The sequence below is a fragment of the Rutidosis leptorrhynchoides genome, chromosome 5, assembly GCF_046630445.1.
Source record: "Rutidosis leptorrhynchoides isolate AG116_Rl617_1_P2 chromosome 5, CSIRO_AGI_Rlap_v1, whole genome shotgun sequence".
Classification (NCBI taxonomy): Eukaryota; Viridiplantae; Streptophyta; class Magnoliopsida; order Asterales; family Asteraceae; genus Rutidosis; species Rutidosis leptorrhynchoides.
This window is the reverse complement of record NC_092337.1, coordinates 85,267,501-85,284,710: the sequence shown is the minus strand read 5'-3', so window position 1 is coordinate 85,284,710 and position 17,210 is coordinate 85,267,501. Positions and strand designations below refer to the sequence as shown.

At 32.8% G+C, this 17,210-nt stretch overlaps 1 protein-coding gene across 1 annotated transcript; it reads right to left on the bottom strand.

The window, feature by feature from the left end:
• Positions 1–12,703: 12,703 nt before the first annotated feature.
• Positions 12,704–14,038, bottom strand: LOC139850513 (root allergen protein-like). The gene is made up of 2 exons (XM_071840084.1): positions 13,815–14,038; positions 12,704–13,143 (listed from the first exon to the last, which is right to left on the bottom strand). Exons 1-2 carry the CDS (start codon positions 13,993–13,995, stop codon positions 12,848–12,850), a joined length of 477 nt encoding a protein of 158 aa, XP_071696185.1. The 5' UTR covers positions 13,996–14,038; the 3' UTR covers positions 12,704–12,847.
• Between the last annotated feature and the right edge of the window lie 3,172 nt (positions 14,039–17,210).

Sequence of the window (17,210 nt, the reverse complement as noted above, 5' to 3'; positions counted from 1 at the left end):
TGTATTTCATTAATGTACAAAGTGTGAAGAATAAAGAAGTGATTCTAGTATTTCAAGACGATATTGCTTGAGGACAAGCAACGCTCAAGTATGGGAATATTTGATAATGCTAAAAATGAACATATATTTCATAGCATTATTCCTCAAGAAAGACAAGCTTTTAGTTGCAATTGTTCTATTTACAAGTGATATTCGTTTAAATAATAAAAGGTGAAGACAAAAGACAGATTCGACGAATTGAAGACGCAAACGACCAAAAAGCTCAAAAGTACAAAAGACAATCAAAGAGGTTCCAATTATTGATAAGAAACGTCTCGAAATTACAAGAGTACAAGATTCAAAACGCAAAGTACAAGATATTAAATTATACGCAAGGACGTTCGAAAATCCGGAACCGGGACCAGAGTCAACTCTCAACGCTCGACGCAACGGACTAAAAATTACAAGTCAACTATGCACATAAATATAATATAATATTTAAATAATTCTTATAATTATTTATATATTATAATAAATAATAAAAACCGTCGGCAAGAAAGACTCCAAACTGGACTGAGCTGTAATTTCAATCTCCGCGACTCGCGGAGTTTGAAGGCCAAAAATGCCGCGAGTCGCGGAGCCCCAAGTTTTGAAAGTCCCTATAAAAGCAACCGAATTCTGAGCATTTTTCATCATCATATATCATTCTCTCTATCTATATACGTAAAATATATATATATATAATTTATATTTTAATTTTAATTTTAATTTTAATCCTAATAATAAGGGTTTGTTAGCGAATATTGTAAGGGTGTAAGTCGAAATTCTGTCCGTGTAACGCTACGCTATTTTTAATCATTGTAAGTTATGTTCAACCCTTTTAATTTAATGTCTCGTAGCTAAGTTATTATTATGCTTATTTAATCTGAAGTAATCATGATGTTGGGCTAATTACTAAAATTGGGTAATTGGGCTTTGTACCATAATTGGGGTTTGGACAAAAGAACGACACTTGTGGAAATTAGACTATGAGCTATTAATGGGCTTTATATTTGTTTAACTAAATGATAGTTTGTTAATGTTAATATAAAAATTTACAATTAGGCGTCCCTATAAATTACCATATACACTCAATCAGACACGATGGGCGGGGTATTTATATGTACGAATAATCGTTCATTTAACCGGACACGGGAATGGATTAATAGTCACTAGAATAATTAAAACAGGGGTGAAATTATGTACAAGGACACTTGGTATAATTGATAACAAAATATTAAAACCTTGGGTTACACTCAGTCGACATCCTGGTGTAATTATTAAACAAAGTATTAAAATCTTGTTACAGTTTAAGTCCCCAATTAGTTGGAATATTTAACTTCCGGTATAAGGATAATTTGACGAGGACACTCGCACTTTATATTTATGACTGATGGACTGTTATGGACAAAAACCAGACGGACATATTAAATAATCCAGGACAAAGGACAATTAACCCATGGGCATAAAACTAAAATCAACACGTCAAACATCATGATTACGGAAGTTTAAATAAGCATAATTCTTTTATTTCATATTTAATTTCCTTTATTTTATATTTAATTGCACTTCTAATTATCGCATTTTTATTGTTATTGTATTTAATTGCACTTTTAATTATCGTACTTTTTAATTATCGCAAGTTTATTTTATCGCACTTTTATTATTCGCAATTTCATTATCGTTATTTACTTTATGCTTTAATTTAAGTCTTGTATTTATTTTTAATATTTTACATTTGGTTTTAACTGCGACTAAAGTTTTAAAATCGACAAACCGGTCATTAAACGGTAAAAACCCCCCTTTATAATAATAATATTACTTATATATATATATTTGTATTTTTATAAAAGTAAACTAATATAGCGTTAAGCTTTGTTTAAAAAGATTCCCTGTGGAACGAACCGGACTTACTAAAAACTACACTACTGTACGATTAGGTACACTGCCTATAAGTGTTGTAGCAAGGTTTAAGTATATCCATTCTATAAATAAATAAATATCTTGTGTAAAATTGTATCGTATTTAATAGTATTTTCTGTAAAAATATAAGCTATTTTATATACTACTCTGCTAAAACATCAGGTTACAATTACATTCCCATTCGTTTTCATCAACAATTCTACTCGTACTCATTCAGTATTCGTACTCGTATTATACCCAGCTTTTAGATGTACATACTATTAGTATATACACTTCAATGATTAGCTCTTAGTAGTCTTAATGAGTCACCTAAACATGTGAGAACTATCATTTAACATCTAGCATCAAATATCTAGCAAAATTACAAACTAATGGAGCCTATATGGACTCCCATTCTTACACGTGAACACACACATACACAAACACATTTTCATTCAACTTTCATGCATCAAACACATCTCTCTCAAGTTTTCTCTTAATGTTCTAAGTGTTCTTCATTATTTTCATCAAAATCTATATCAATATAGCTCATAAATCCAACCTTTAATCATCATACAAAACAACTACTCAAGAACACTTTAAGAACACTTTCAAGTTTACTAGATTACTTCCAAGCTTTCAAATCTATTCCAAGTAATCATTCAAGATCAAGAAACCTTTGTTATTTACAGTAGGTTATCTTTCTAATTCAAGGTAATATTCATATTCAAACTTTGATTCGATTTCTATAACTATAACTATCTTAATTCAAGTAGTAATCTTACTTGAACTTGTTTTCGTGTCATGATTCTACTTCAAGAACTTCCAAGCCATCAAAGATCCCTTGAAGCTCAAGATCATTTCTTGTTATTTTCAGTAGGTTTACCTACTATATTTGAGGTAGTGATGATGTTCATAACATCGTTCGATTCATACTTATATAACCATTTTATTCGATGAAAATAACTCGTAATCACTAGAACATATTTTAGTTAATTCTAAACTTGTTCGCAAACAAAGTTAATCCTTTTAACTTAACTTTTAAAAACAACTAAACACATGTTTTATATCTATATGATATGCTAACTTAATGATTTAAAACTTGGAAATACGAAGAACACCGTAAAACCGGGCATACGCCGCCGTAGTGAAATCGGGGACTGTTTTGGGTTGGATAATTAAAAACTATTATAATCTTTGATTTAAAAGTTGTTCTTCTGGAAAAATGATATTTCATATGAACATGAAACTATATCCAAAAATCATGGTTAAACTCAAAGTAGAAGTATGTTTTTCAAAATGGTCATCAAGATGTCGTTCTTCGACGGAAATGACTACCTCTTTAAAAATAGGCATGTAACCTGTAAATCCGACTATAAACCACCACTTTTTCAGTTTAGTTTTACAAATTTCAGTTCGTTACGAAACCATAGCAATTTGATTCACTCAAAACGGATTTATAATGAAGAAGTTATGAGCAAAACAATATTGGTTAAAAATGGCTAAAATGACTACGTGATGATTTTACAAAAATCTATACTAACTACATCCTAGCTAAATTTTCTTGTATTATACATGTATTCTAACATGTCATGAGTATTTCCATGTAATATACTAGTCTCGGATAAGTCCGAGACAATATCATGTAATCTTGATTAGTTAAGGCATTAGTTACACAATACGTCGGATAAATCGAAAGACCCACATACACAATACGTGTAACGACAATAGCGGTATCGTGGGTCATGATTGATTCTTATACAATACGTGTATACTATGTTTTGATTATTACAGGGTGATATTTTGAATTATATATGTACTACTAACATTGGACTACTAATTGTGGACTGCTAACTTGACAACTTAAATCGTCAAAACGTAAATAAAAATATGATGTGAATATATTTCTATCATACCTTGATATATATGTATATATTTGTTATAGGTTCGTGAATCGACCCGTGGCCAAGTCTTATTCTCGACGAATTGAAAATATGTGAAAGTGAGTTATAGTCCCATTTTTAATATCTAATATTTTGGGATGAGAATACATGCAGTTTTATAAATATTTTGCAAAATAGGCACAAGTACTTGAAACTACATTCTATGGTAGGATTATTATACCGGATATCACCCTTTTTAGCTTGTTAGCCTAAGAATTAGTGTTTATTATAATTTCGACCAATTAACGCGAATCCTAAAGATAGATCTATCGGGCCCAACAAGCCCCATACGGGTTACAGATGCTTTAGTACTTCGATTTTATCATATCCGATGAGAGTCCCGAAATGATGGGGATATTCTAGATGCATTTTATTAATGTCGGTTACCAGGTGTTCACCATATGAATGATTTTTATACACAAGTTATGTGTAGCATGTTTTGTACACGAGATATGTGTGCGGTTAAATAACTGAAATCTTGTGGCCTATTATTATTTCGATTTATGATATAGGTTAAACCTATAACTCACCAAACATTTTTGTTGACGTTTAAAGCATGTTTATTCTCAAGTGATTATTAAGAGCTTCCGCTGTCGCATTCTAAATAAAGACAAGATTTGGAGTCAGCATGTTTGTATAATATTGTTTAAGAAAAAATGCATTCGAAAAAAAAAATTGTTGTATAATATTATTGTAAACCATTATGTAATGATCGTGTGTAATAGTTATATTTTAGATTATCATTACTTGATAATCTACGTTATACCTTTTAAACCATTGTCGGTAAAATAAAGGTTATGGTTTGTTTTAAAATCGAATGCAGTCTTTGAAAAACGTCTCATATAGAGGTCAAAATCTCGCTACGAAACCAATTAATATGAAACGTTTATAATCAATATGAACGGGGCATTTCACTAGCCCTTTAGAAGTTCCGCCCCTGCAAATACATATACATGTATCGAATAAGATAACAATGCAAATAAAAGTGTTGAATAGTTAATACCTTTATTTTATTCCACAATTCGTCTAATTTAGGCTTTGAAACGTCGCGCCAATCTTCGATAGCTATAGAAATAATTCTCCTCGAATAGCTTCCACATTTATGACCAAATTTAACTTGATTAGGCCCAATAGCTTGCCCAAATTCATTGAACTCAACTTCTCTTTTTCCTTAAAAGTTTTTAAGAGTAGTTGTTCCTCTTGTTCCCCTTTTTTTTTGTTGTTCTTCAACTTCATCATTACTAGATTCATTAAACTCTATTTCTCTTTTTCTTTTAGAGTTTTTCCGAGTAGTTGTTCCTCTAGTTTGTTTTTTCGCAGTTGTTCTTCATCTTCGTTGTCACTAGATTCACTTACGTCAATATCTCTGTTTCCTTTTGAGTTTTTTTGAGTAGTGGTTGTTCTCTTTTGTGGTAGTTGTTCTTCGTCTTCGTCAGTACCAGATACATATTCTTCAGCATCACTAGATTCAAGATCATTTTCAAAATCTTGATCGGAATCCTGAAACAAAGGCAACAAAAGCATTGTGATCAAAATAAAGTTTTTGACAAAAACATACTAGTATGCAAATCAGTTAGCATTTTATTTTATAGAATGATGATCACATTTCAGCAAGTTTTACTACTTTAAGCTCTCAATAGAAGTAAATGTGACGAGAAAGCTTGTTTAAACGTACCATAATAATGAGGTATAGAGATGGCAGCAACAAAAGTGAAGGTATAGGTGAATGCTCTCCGCTTAACCTATCAAGTTCAATGAAATAGATCATAACTACTTAATCAAGTAAAGAAAGCAATTAGGAAGAGTATCTTTGTAGATAAATATTCAAGTGAAAATTTAAGCATGAATAATGAATGCACAGTATCTTTGATATCCTCTTTGTCACGTCTATACAACTTAGACTCGGAAAAACACGTCACAGTTGCTTCACATCGGGTTAATGGTTCGTGGTCTTTGTGTTGGAGACGCCCTCTTCGTGGAGGCATTGAACAATCGCTACTTAATGATCTATTGTCTCAGCTTGCTGCTGTGACCTTTACTTCGGACAACGATAAATGGGTTTGGACGGGTGTATCATCTCAAGTTTTCTCTGTGTCCCATGCTAGACTCATAATTGAATTGCCTAACCGTCAAGTCAGTGGTGAATCTAGGAATGGTAGTCATAGGTATCACTGGTTAAAAATTCAAAAAAAATTCTACTAGATAACTTATTTTAATGCTATCACTCAAAACAATTAATACTATTGAGTGGTGTCATTAGTTAACCCCCCCAAAAAAAAATTCACTACAACGCATACTTCAATGGTATCCCGTGTAACCACTCATTCCATTTTAGATCCGCCCCTCCCAATCTTCTTTATGGTGTAAATTTATCCCCATTAAAATAATTGTTTTTATTTGGAAGCTCCCGTCTCGATTCTAAAGATAATCTTGGCTCCCGTAACATTGAGGTTTTAATCCTCTTTGTGAGATGTGCAACCTTTCATCGGAGGATGAGAACCATTTATTTGTTGGTTGTAGTATTAGCAAACTGATTTGGGTGGAGGTTTTTCTTTGGCCAAACGTTCCCGTCTCGAAATGGAACTTGATTGATAATATTTGGTCTTGAATCAACAACTTCTCCTTTTCTCATTCTCGATGTACGGTAAATTAAGTCATCACTTTTGCTAATCTCTAGAACATTTGGCATTTACGTAATAGTATCATCTTCAAAGACTAGAAATTTCAGAAGCATATTGTAGTAGATGTTAGATATATGTGTTTTATGGGTTGAGAATATGTAACCGGATTGATACTAGAATCGTGGTGTCACTTTCTTAATCGAGTAATTTGACCCACTTGTTCATGGGTATCACGAAATCGATATTAGGTTAAGACTAGTATGAACAATCGTCTTGACCAAAAGATAATTATCTCTTGCAATTATAAAAGTATAATCTGGAAGTTTGAGTGTTAAAAATATGCTTAGAAATGTCAAATTTTTGGAACCTTTCTTCAATGAATGAAGGTTTGCATTTATAATGTGTCAAAAGGTGCAATGAAAAGTTGCAACCTTTCAAAATAGGTCATGATTAAACGACACATCACTTGGCAATAGACATGTTCGTAATGGTGCATTAATATCCCAATAAAGCACTTAAACATGTCCTAAAACGTCCAGGTACACCATGCAATCGTTTATGAAATGTTGCAAAACGTTTTGGGCAAAAGTTACAACATTTCTGCAGAATTAGCAGCATGGTGCGGCTTACCATTGAAGAGTTGTGGTGCACCTCAACACTAACTTGCCACATGGTGCGGCGCATCAAGAGATGATGCGGCGCACCCAAAAGTCTCCAAAACCTTCTGATGACGCTTTTGACATTTCACGTTATAAGATGCGGCGCAATCGCTGTCTATTGCGGCGCACCACTCACCTATCTGGTGTGGCGCACCAACCAGCAAGTGCGGCACAACTTATGCCTGGATAGTCACTTTGGTTTGTTGTTATTAACAAACTATAACCCAACTCAATCAATCTCTTTAGCTCTTTGACGGACATGTACTTCACACTCTCCAAATTCGTTCTATAGCATTAGAGATTGCTTCAATTTCAACCTAGAAAATCCAGTACACTAAAATGATTCATTAGATCACACTAAAATCACCAACAAATCCTCACCTTTTTAGTGTCATCCTTGATTTACTAAAATGTAAACAAACAATATCAATGGAAATATTCTACGAATTTCTACCTAATATATTACACATTTTAAGAATTCAAAAACAGGGTGCTCGTAACGTTTGAACCTATGAATCCATTTGAGAACTAGAAGATAATATACACATCAGTTTCGTATTTTCTACAATTAAATTCGGAATTTTACAAGCCATGTGTCCCAATCCATTCATGAACATATCAAAAGCCAAGTTCGAGCTTTTTTGAAGCGGCAAAACTTCATGTCCACATAGGTAGTTTTCTTCAATCTTGCTATTACAATGCAATTTTTCAAGAAAACTATTAAGAAGTAATAAAACTTCAACCTTACTTTATCTTGTAGGTCGGAACACATATCTTGGGATCATATTCACGTGTGTTCCAATCTCCAGATAGTAGGCTTTTCACATTGAATTAGGCTCCTAGCGTTGTACTGTAAGGGGATTGGGTATCCCACTATATAAGATCTATATGGACTTTAATCCCACACCAGTAGCATACTTGTGCACTAAGTCCCTTGCTAATCCTTTGGTCAAGTGATCAGCCAAATTTTGTTGTGACCTCACAAAGTCAACAGAAATTACTCCATTAGCGATCAACTCTCGAATCATGCTATGTCTAACACCTAAGTGTCTAGACTTTCCATTATACATTTCGTTATAAGCCTTAGCCAAAATTGAAGCACTATTACAATGAATACATATGTGAGATATAGGCTTAGGCCACAATGGAATTTAAATTCCTTAACCATTCGGCTTCATTACCGGCCGCCGCCAAAGCTAAAAACTAGAATTCCATGGTCGAAATCATAATACACGTTTGTTTATTCGATGTCCATGAAATAACTCCTCCACCAAGTAGGAATATCCAACCCGTTGTAGATGAATGATCTTTAACGTTGATAATCCAACTTGCATCGGAATATCCTTCTATGATAGAAGGAAATTCGGAATATGTGATACCAAAATTAATTGTTTGCTTCAAGTACTTGAACACTCTATTTATCGCATACCAATGGTGAGTACCCGGGTTACTTGTGAATCTACTTAATTTTTCCACGGCATAAGCAATATTCGGTCTTGTACATGTCATTGCAAACATTAAGCAATTTATTGCTTAAGAGTATTCAAGTTGTCTCATCGCTTTGCCCGATTTAGGCAAAAGCTTTAAATTAGGATCAATAGGTGTACTAACCGGCGAACAATTCTCACAATTAAATTTCTTTAAGATTTTCTCAATTTGCGTGATTCTGAGACATTTGTTATCACGCTTAATCCTAATACCAAGGATTACATCCGCTACCCCCATATCCTTCAACGAGAACTTTGACGACAAAAATTGTTTGGCTTTATCAACTTGATCTTGGTCGGTGCCAAAGATCAACATGTCATCAACATATAAGCAAATGATCACACATTTATCCGATTTATTCAATGTATACCCATGAGATAATACCAAAATGATGAAACTTTAATGCCATTGTTTAGGCACTTGTTTAAGTCCATACACTGACTTAATCAATTTACACACCTTTGTCTCTTGTCCCGGCATTACAAAACCCTTCGGTTGTTTCATATACACCTCCTCTTCCAAATCACCATTTAAAAAGGTTGTTTTCACATCCATTTCACTAGTTTGTGAGTTGATGCAAGTCCAATCAATAATCTAATAGTGGTAATACGAGCAACCGGTGCATAGGTATCGACATAATCAATGCTTTCCTTTTGTCTAAATCCTTGGATAACCAAACGAGATTTAAACTTATCAATCGTCCCATCAACCTTCATTTTCCGCTTAATGAACCATTATTTCCCAATGGTTTGCACCTCAGTGGTAAGAAAATGTAAAATGTTGGCGCATGGATGTCCAAGTCGGCGGTGCCAAATATCTAAAGAGAACACAACAAATGATGCAGGAGATTGAAGTTGTTGAGAGTGGAAGAGCTAAGTGGATAGAGGTCCCCCGTGCTATTACATGTCATGAGGTGAATACCTATTTTGAAATCCTTCAGAGTAAAACCAAAAGGATAAAATGTTATAGCAAGATAATTATCTAGAGTTATACGACGAACATAAAAAGAATATTGTTAATTAAGTTGGGGGCGTGAAGGACATTTCTTAAAAGCATAGGTTTGCGTGAGAATGGTAGTAACGTGTTTCATATTCCTCGTAAGGGAAGTGTATAGCCATTACCAATGATAATTTGTTTCGGAGTACTCAAACTAAAATAGGGAGAGAGAATACCTCAATTCTCATGTGGGAAGACGCTCCACTGTCCATGTACCAATTTCCATCAGGTGGGTTGATGGACATAGTGTATAAGGCATGATCAATATCAGTGGGCGAATAAGAAGCAGTAGAGCTATTCGAAGCAAATTGGGCATGCGGCCTTAGGCCAAATAGCCCAGTAGAAGCAGATGGTGTCTTGGGCCTATTCCATGGGGTTGTTGGGTAGGGACAAGGTGAATGGTTGTTGGGCCAAGACTATTGGAACGAATTTTGGGCCCAAGGAGGAGGCGAAGCCCAGTTACTGTCTTGTGAGACCCAATTATTATTCCAGTTAGGGTTGTTTGACCTGGATCAATAGAAATGATCAACACCTCTAGTACCATATTTGTTATACTGATTTCTTCCGCACCCACGATTGTTTCTTCCACCTCTATTACCTGATCATCCAGGGCCTCGATAACTAGATGAAGACCTACGATTTGAACTGTGATTGTCCCGATCAATGTTACAATTATCTGAAGTGTTGGACGTGGAGATCAAAGCTGTTAATGAGTCACTGTTGGTGCTGATGATTTCGGAGTGATTCTTCGAGGATGAGTTTAGACCGAGCATTATAAATGGTTGGTAATTTTTCCATTTGATTGATGTGGGTCCGAATCAGGGCATAGTTTTCGTTGAGTCTAGCAACCAATTGTAAACCAATTGGCGAGGTTCGACCTTGGCATCGACATCAGCTAACTAATCGACAATCATCTTTAGCTCTTGACAATAGGCGGGCATGTTTAGAAAATTGTCTAGTTTAGTATTGACGAATTGATTTTCCAAAGCTAGGGTCTAGGCATGCTTGTCGTCGTGAAATTATATTTTCTTTGCAGTGGGGTCTGGTTCCATGATTGTGTTCATCAGATTGAGAGAAAGAGTAGCATACATCCATTGTAGGACAATGGCATCATTGCGATTCCATAATTCAGGGGTGATACTTTCAGTTTCTTTGCCTTTAGAAGAAGAAATGGGTGGTGTTAAGAGGTGAGATGATCACACATCATGTGCACGACAATGGATCTTAAACAGTTCAGACCATGAGTTTTATTTAGTGGTGTTAAGATCCAGTTTGACGGGTACCTGATATTGCTCGAATTAAACATAATTATCCTCACAATATCCTTTTCCATTCATTTAGTTTTGTAATCTCTTAAAGCGAGTCTACGTGGGTTAATGATCTTGTATTGATTGAATGTTTTATGAAGATTGTGAGATTGAAATGAAGCTTTATGTTTTTACATTGTTATGTGACAAATTGAAGGAAAAATCCATGGCAAAAGGTTGAATCAATGAAGTGGGCATGTTTCTCTCTTATTTGTTTACCTCTTTTAGTCTAATTCTTAGTTTAATTCAAAACAATTTCAAAACTCCCCTCTAATTAAGATAATTATTAGTGTTTTAAAATGCATGTAAACTGCTTCATGTGGAACGAACATTGCTTGAATACTTGCTAGTTTCTATAATGATAGGGTAATTGTTGCCCAGACGTTTGTGTTAATTAGTTAGGTTATTTGGTCATTGTTTTTATATTATTATAAGTTGAACACAAAACGTCGCATCAGTACCGAATGTTGGATTTGGTGAATTGGTTGAGCAGCAAGTTCAATAGGTTCGGTTGTAATGGTTGAGAAGAGGTGATAATGATGAATATTTAAAAGAGTACAAGAGGAAAAAAAGATGAAAAATTGCCGATGAAGATGGCAGAGAAGAGGTTAGAGCACGGTTTAGTCTGCTTATACCATATTAGAAAATGTAAATTGATGATTTGCATTCATGTATATCGTGTGTATTTATACAAGAGGATCCCTAACTAACTTCATTTATATTCGGAAATACAATCATATACAATATACAATTTCTATAATATTAAACATGATCATGTGATCTCCTAAGTATAGATAAGATTTGGTGAATAATATATGACTAATGGGTCATCAAATGTTTTGACATATAAGATCGAGAACTGGTCCGAAAAAAAGATTTTAGGGGAGACGATGAACACCAAGTTGAAAAAGGCGGGACCAAAGGGTTGATCAAGCTTCCCCGAGTTCAATGTTGATCGAGATGTTTCGGCTTCTTGAGGTTGTATTTTGTTTCTTTGGTTCTGTTTGTATGTGTGGTTAGGCTTTGGTGTATCTGTTCTTAGCTCGATTTAATTTGTTAGATTGTCGGATAGCGCAACGGTTCTGATCGGTTTTTTTAGGAGACTCGGTTCAGTGGCGGATTGATGAATCGTAGTTACGGGTGTCACTAGTTAAAAGCTCAAAAAGGTTTACACAATTCAATGGTGTCACTAAAAGTTTTTATACTATCCAATGGTGTCTCTTGTTAAAAGTCCAAAAAAATTCCGACATCATTGCGTATTTCACTGGTATTCCATGCTAGTAATATTATACATCCACCCCTGACTTGGTTATAAATATATATTGTTCATTTGTAGCTTTCTAGGTACGAACCTCCCCTTATTGTAATATTGCATTGTTACCTTTTTATGATATAAAAAAAAAAAATGGAACGGTAAGTTGGTTAATTGGGTGAATGCACGCGTATAGTCTTTCTCCACTACTGAGTAATAGGAGTATAACTTTGCTTAGCGTTTCGGAAGAAAAAAAACATATCCAATTATTACTGTAATATTTTATTCGTAGAAAACAACTTTGACGGTAAGATCAGTCAGATGCAAGATAGTAAGAAAAATTACTATTAGATCCAGAGAATGATCCATATACCATATGAAAAACTTAAAGAACAATTACAAACTATATATGGCATGCAAGGGTCTCAAACTTGTGAGTTGTGACATCAAACAAAAATGAGTATTTTACAGTCACTAATCATTTTTATCATATCAAACCAAACATGTTACTGTACAACATTGATACAACTGGAACCTTGTCCATTATTTAAATTTCAAACCATATTCAAATTAAACGTACAAAAAGCACACCAACAAAAGTTCTTCAAACCATAACTCAACATATATAGATATGGATATAAATATATATGTATAGCTATAGCTAATAAATTTCGGGATGAGCTGCAGCATATGCCTCAATAGCCTTGATAGTATTCTCATATATTTCTTTATCTGCTTTAAGAACCTCTTCAGATGGCTTTTCGTTACCTTTGCAGTTATAAACAACTGTTTGCTTAAACAGGCTTCCTCCATCAGCAGAAGGTACAATCTTAACATGATGAGTAATGGAGTCTAATATTCCCAGTAAATTGTCACCTTCGATAAACGAGTAGCTATAACTATAGCTACTCGCATCTATTGCATCAACCTTGTATTTTCCGGTCGTGAATGGAACACCTATAGTTAATTTTTACACATTAAATTAAATGATTGAGAGATGTCACAAAATATAACAATCATCTAATAATCATTAAGATCATCTAACTAATAATCATTAAGCTTTGGTAGTTTATTGTTGCTCTTTTTCTTTGTGTTGATTTTTATGATTGTTAGCTCTATAGTAAAAGTAGTTTTTGGTAGTTTGCTTTCTGTTTATTGGTTATGGGCTGTATAATTCGTGTGTTTAGTTTGTTTGCGGTTTAGCGTGTTTGCAAGGCCGTCCTGTCAGGTTTATGGGCATGTTCAATAACTAAAAGTGAGTCTTTTATACACGAAAGTTTATCATATATATTATAATATGTTCAATAATAATGTATGAACGTCATAAGTACTAGCTAAATTAGTTATTTTTATTTTTAAATTTTTAAATACTTAATAAATAAATGAACTTAGATGTGTAATGTTGAGGTTATACTTTTGGGCTTTTTTAAATATTGGGTCATGTGCGATTGCACACTCTGCACGACCCAATATCCGGGCTTACATGTTTGTTTGGCTTTAATTTTAGGATTTGAGCCCCTCCTTGTATCTCGTTTGGTTATTTCAATCATTTTTAAAGTTTTTCTTTTTATTTGAGTTTGTTTATTCAGTTCGCTTAAAAAATGATTAACTATAACGCTACAACTTACCATCACCAAAAGTGAAGATCTTAATTGTTCCAACATCTCCATTTCCTTCTATGGTTTCGATGGACTTGAAGACTTGAGGGTTAACTTTAGGTGCGAGGGTGTCAAAATCTTTAAAAACTTTAAAGACTCGGTCTGCTGGATATGAAGAAGCAACCTCAACTTCAATAGCAACGGAAGTCATGATCAGTTAAGTTTTGAAGAAATTTGTGTAAGAAATGTGTTTGAAAAAGAGTTGATTTTGTAGCTATGAAATGTCCGTAAACTTTGTAGGTTTTATAGACCAATAAAGTTTAGAAGAAACTAAGAAAGCCCATCAAACTTCTAATAATTTATTATTCGGATAGATTTATTAATATGAATGCTACATGTCGTGTCAACATGATATAAGAAAGTCGGTTAATTTCAAGATGGATATAGTTTTAAATTAAAAAGGTAATATTCTTCTTTTTATACGGTAACTTTATATTTGACATAATTACGCTAACAGTCCCTGTGATTTGCACAAATTTTACGTACAGTCCCTGTACAATTTTTTTGCTCTGACAGTCCTTGTGGTTTGCAATTTTTACACGTACAGTCCCTAACCCTAACGTTCGTAAAGAAACTCCGCTAAATGGTCTTGTGCGTTGCACAGGAAGTAAAACCGTCATATTATGCAATCCCTTCACCACGTCCATTTTTATGCCCCAAAAAAATATAACAAACCCTAAGTTCTTCATCTACTTCAAATTTATACATCACCTAGTTCTTTATCTTCATCTCAATCATCTTCTTTCTTAACCTTCAATTAATAGATATTCAAAACACAAAATCCAACTTAAAAAGTATGAGAAATTTCAGTAACGACAAAACTTAATAAAATAAATAAATCAAATATATATTTCAATTTTCATAAACCCATATCTACAACGACTAGTACTCAAAATTGTTCTTCTATTCGGGTCTGAATTTCTATATGGAGCTTCTAGCCCCCACTTAGTTGCACATCTCCAAACCATAACTCCTACTCACCTAGATTTCTATCGGAGCTTCTAATAAAATCATGGCGACCATTCCTTTATTTGGATATGAAATTTGTCATTTGCAATGCAGTTCTTGAAGAAATTAAAGCAGAAGATATATTTACCATGGATATCATTTTTGCACTCCATTGTTGCTATTAACAACTAATGCATAAGGATTGAATTTTTATTTAAAGGATTTATGACAAATAGGAAGGGGTTCTGATTTTTAAATGGAATTGAATTTTGAGATTGATGTGTAATTTAACTGATGTGTGAATCAAGCTTTATTATGTAAGAAAATGAGACGGTGACGAAGATAAGTTTGTTAAAGTAACGTGGTGATGATGGTAAGCAAATAGTACAACTGATGTAGCATGAACCACAACTTTTTTTTTTATGAAAATGTGATATTCATGAAGTGGCGGTTTTACCCTTATGTGCAAGGCACATGATGCCATTTAGTTTGACAGGGTTTTTTGAAAGACATTGGGGTTATGGACTGTACATGCAAAATTTGCAAATCACAAAGAGTGTTAGAGAAAGAAAATAGTATGGGGACTGCACTTGAAATCTGTCTAAACCACGGCAATTGTTGATGTAATTATTAAATTATGTATTTTTTATTTTTATAAGTACGTGGTGACATGTTTTTTACAATCTTCTCAAAATAATTTACAGTTAGACTTCTTATATCTTTTCAAGAAGTTTTCATTACGTTCTAATAAACGATTTTAATTTAAACAATAATAAAAGTAAAAAACTATGATATAGATTTATACACAATTTCGTGTATTCTTCGAAGAGTTGTATTCACTTGCATCCATTAATTTGTTTGAAATCCAAGGGACTAATGAGAGCGCGACATGTGGCGCGAATATCACATGTGATTGAAAAAAAAATCAAAAAAAAAATTCTAAATTTTTTTTTGAAATTTTTTTTCGAAATTTTTTTTTTTGCGATTTTTTTTTACAATCACATGTGATTATGCATGTCAAAACGAATCAAATGTGATTGTACAATTCAATCACATGCGATTGTCCAAGTAAATCACATGTGATTGTAAAAAAAAAAAATTAAAAAAAAAATTATCGAAAAAAAAATTTCCCAAAAAAATTTTAAATTTTTTTTCAATCACATGCGATTTTTGCGTCAAATGTCACGTTCTCATTGATCCCTTGAATCTCAACTTAATTTATGAATTTAAATGAATTTCTCAGAATATGTAACGGTAAAAATATTGCTTAGAATGGTAGAAGTCAAGTCGCCGCTTATTATAAAACAATCATACTTCTATCATTTGTCATTCTAGAAGAATTTACATTTACATTTTCTCCCCTTCCATCACGACCATTATATTACTCCGTATTATTTATAGATTTATATTTTATATTATCTAATCTAATAATCTATTAAAATTAATTAAATTATAATTAATCATCTTATACTCGGTAATTGTGATTATGATATCCAAATTAGACATTAAACTAACATGCTCTATTTGTTGATGTTTGTATTATTGTGACAGTTTCATAAAAACCGATATATACAGTAATGTACGTAAAACTAATAAGTGCATATAAAGAAACATGTACATGAGTATATGGTGTGTTTTTGTGAATGTTACAAACTAATATAATTTGTTGTTTTATAAAATACTAGTGAAATGACATGTGGAACCACATGGTTTATTTAAACGAAACAGTTTAACGATATGTTTTAGGTATTAAGTAAACGTAAATGTTAAAGTCATTTAGTTTAATGGCCCGTGGAATCACAGAGTCCGACTAAGAAACTCGTCAGCTGAACATTTCATCAAACACCTAAAATGCATATTAAACAATCCACATCCAATCATAAGAGATAATATTGGTTGTCATTTTATTTTAAAAGTGTAAATTAAAATATAAATTTAGAATTGATTTCTTTCTGCCTCGCTTTTATACATTCTCATACTTAATTCAAAATAATTAATTAAAATAATTTAAAATTATTTAATTTTAATAAATAAAATAATTATTAATAAGATTTAATAATAATAATTAATTAATAAGATTTAATTTTTATGACATCACCCACCATCCTTAGATTTTTTCTTTTGTTTTATGATTTTTTAACAAAAGAATTAGCTATGACGACCCTAAAATTTCTGACCAAATTTAAACTTAATCTTATTAGGATTTCTATACGATAAGCAAAGTCTGTAATATTGAATCTCAAAATTTGTGAACTGCTTACATGAAACCGTTTTACCTTTGACTATTCCCGACGATTCACGAATAATTAATTGTAAATAGATACGTGTGTATGTATATATAAATAATAATCCGAAATATAATTTGAAGTATTATAAGTTGTTGTTATTAAAGATTAATAAAATAAAAATAGGATATTA

What these genes read in the sequence shown, in the direction of transcription:
- LOC139850513 (XM_071840084.1), bottom strand. Translation starts at nt 13,995, where the DNA reads ATGACTTCCGTTGCTATTGAAGTTGAGGTTGCTTCTTCATATCCAGCA. An exon ending in GATCTTCACTTTTGGTGATG is followed by an intron (nt 13,144 to 13,814) that starts GTAAGTTGTAGC and finishes AATTAACTATAG; the next exon opens with GTGTTCCATTCACGACCGGA.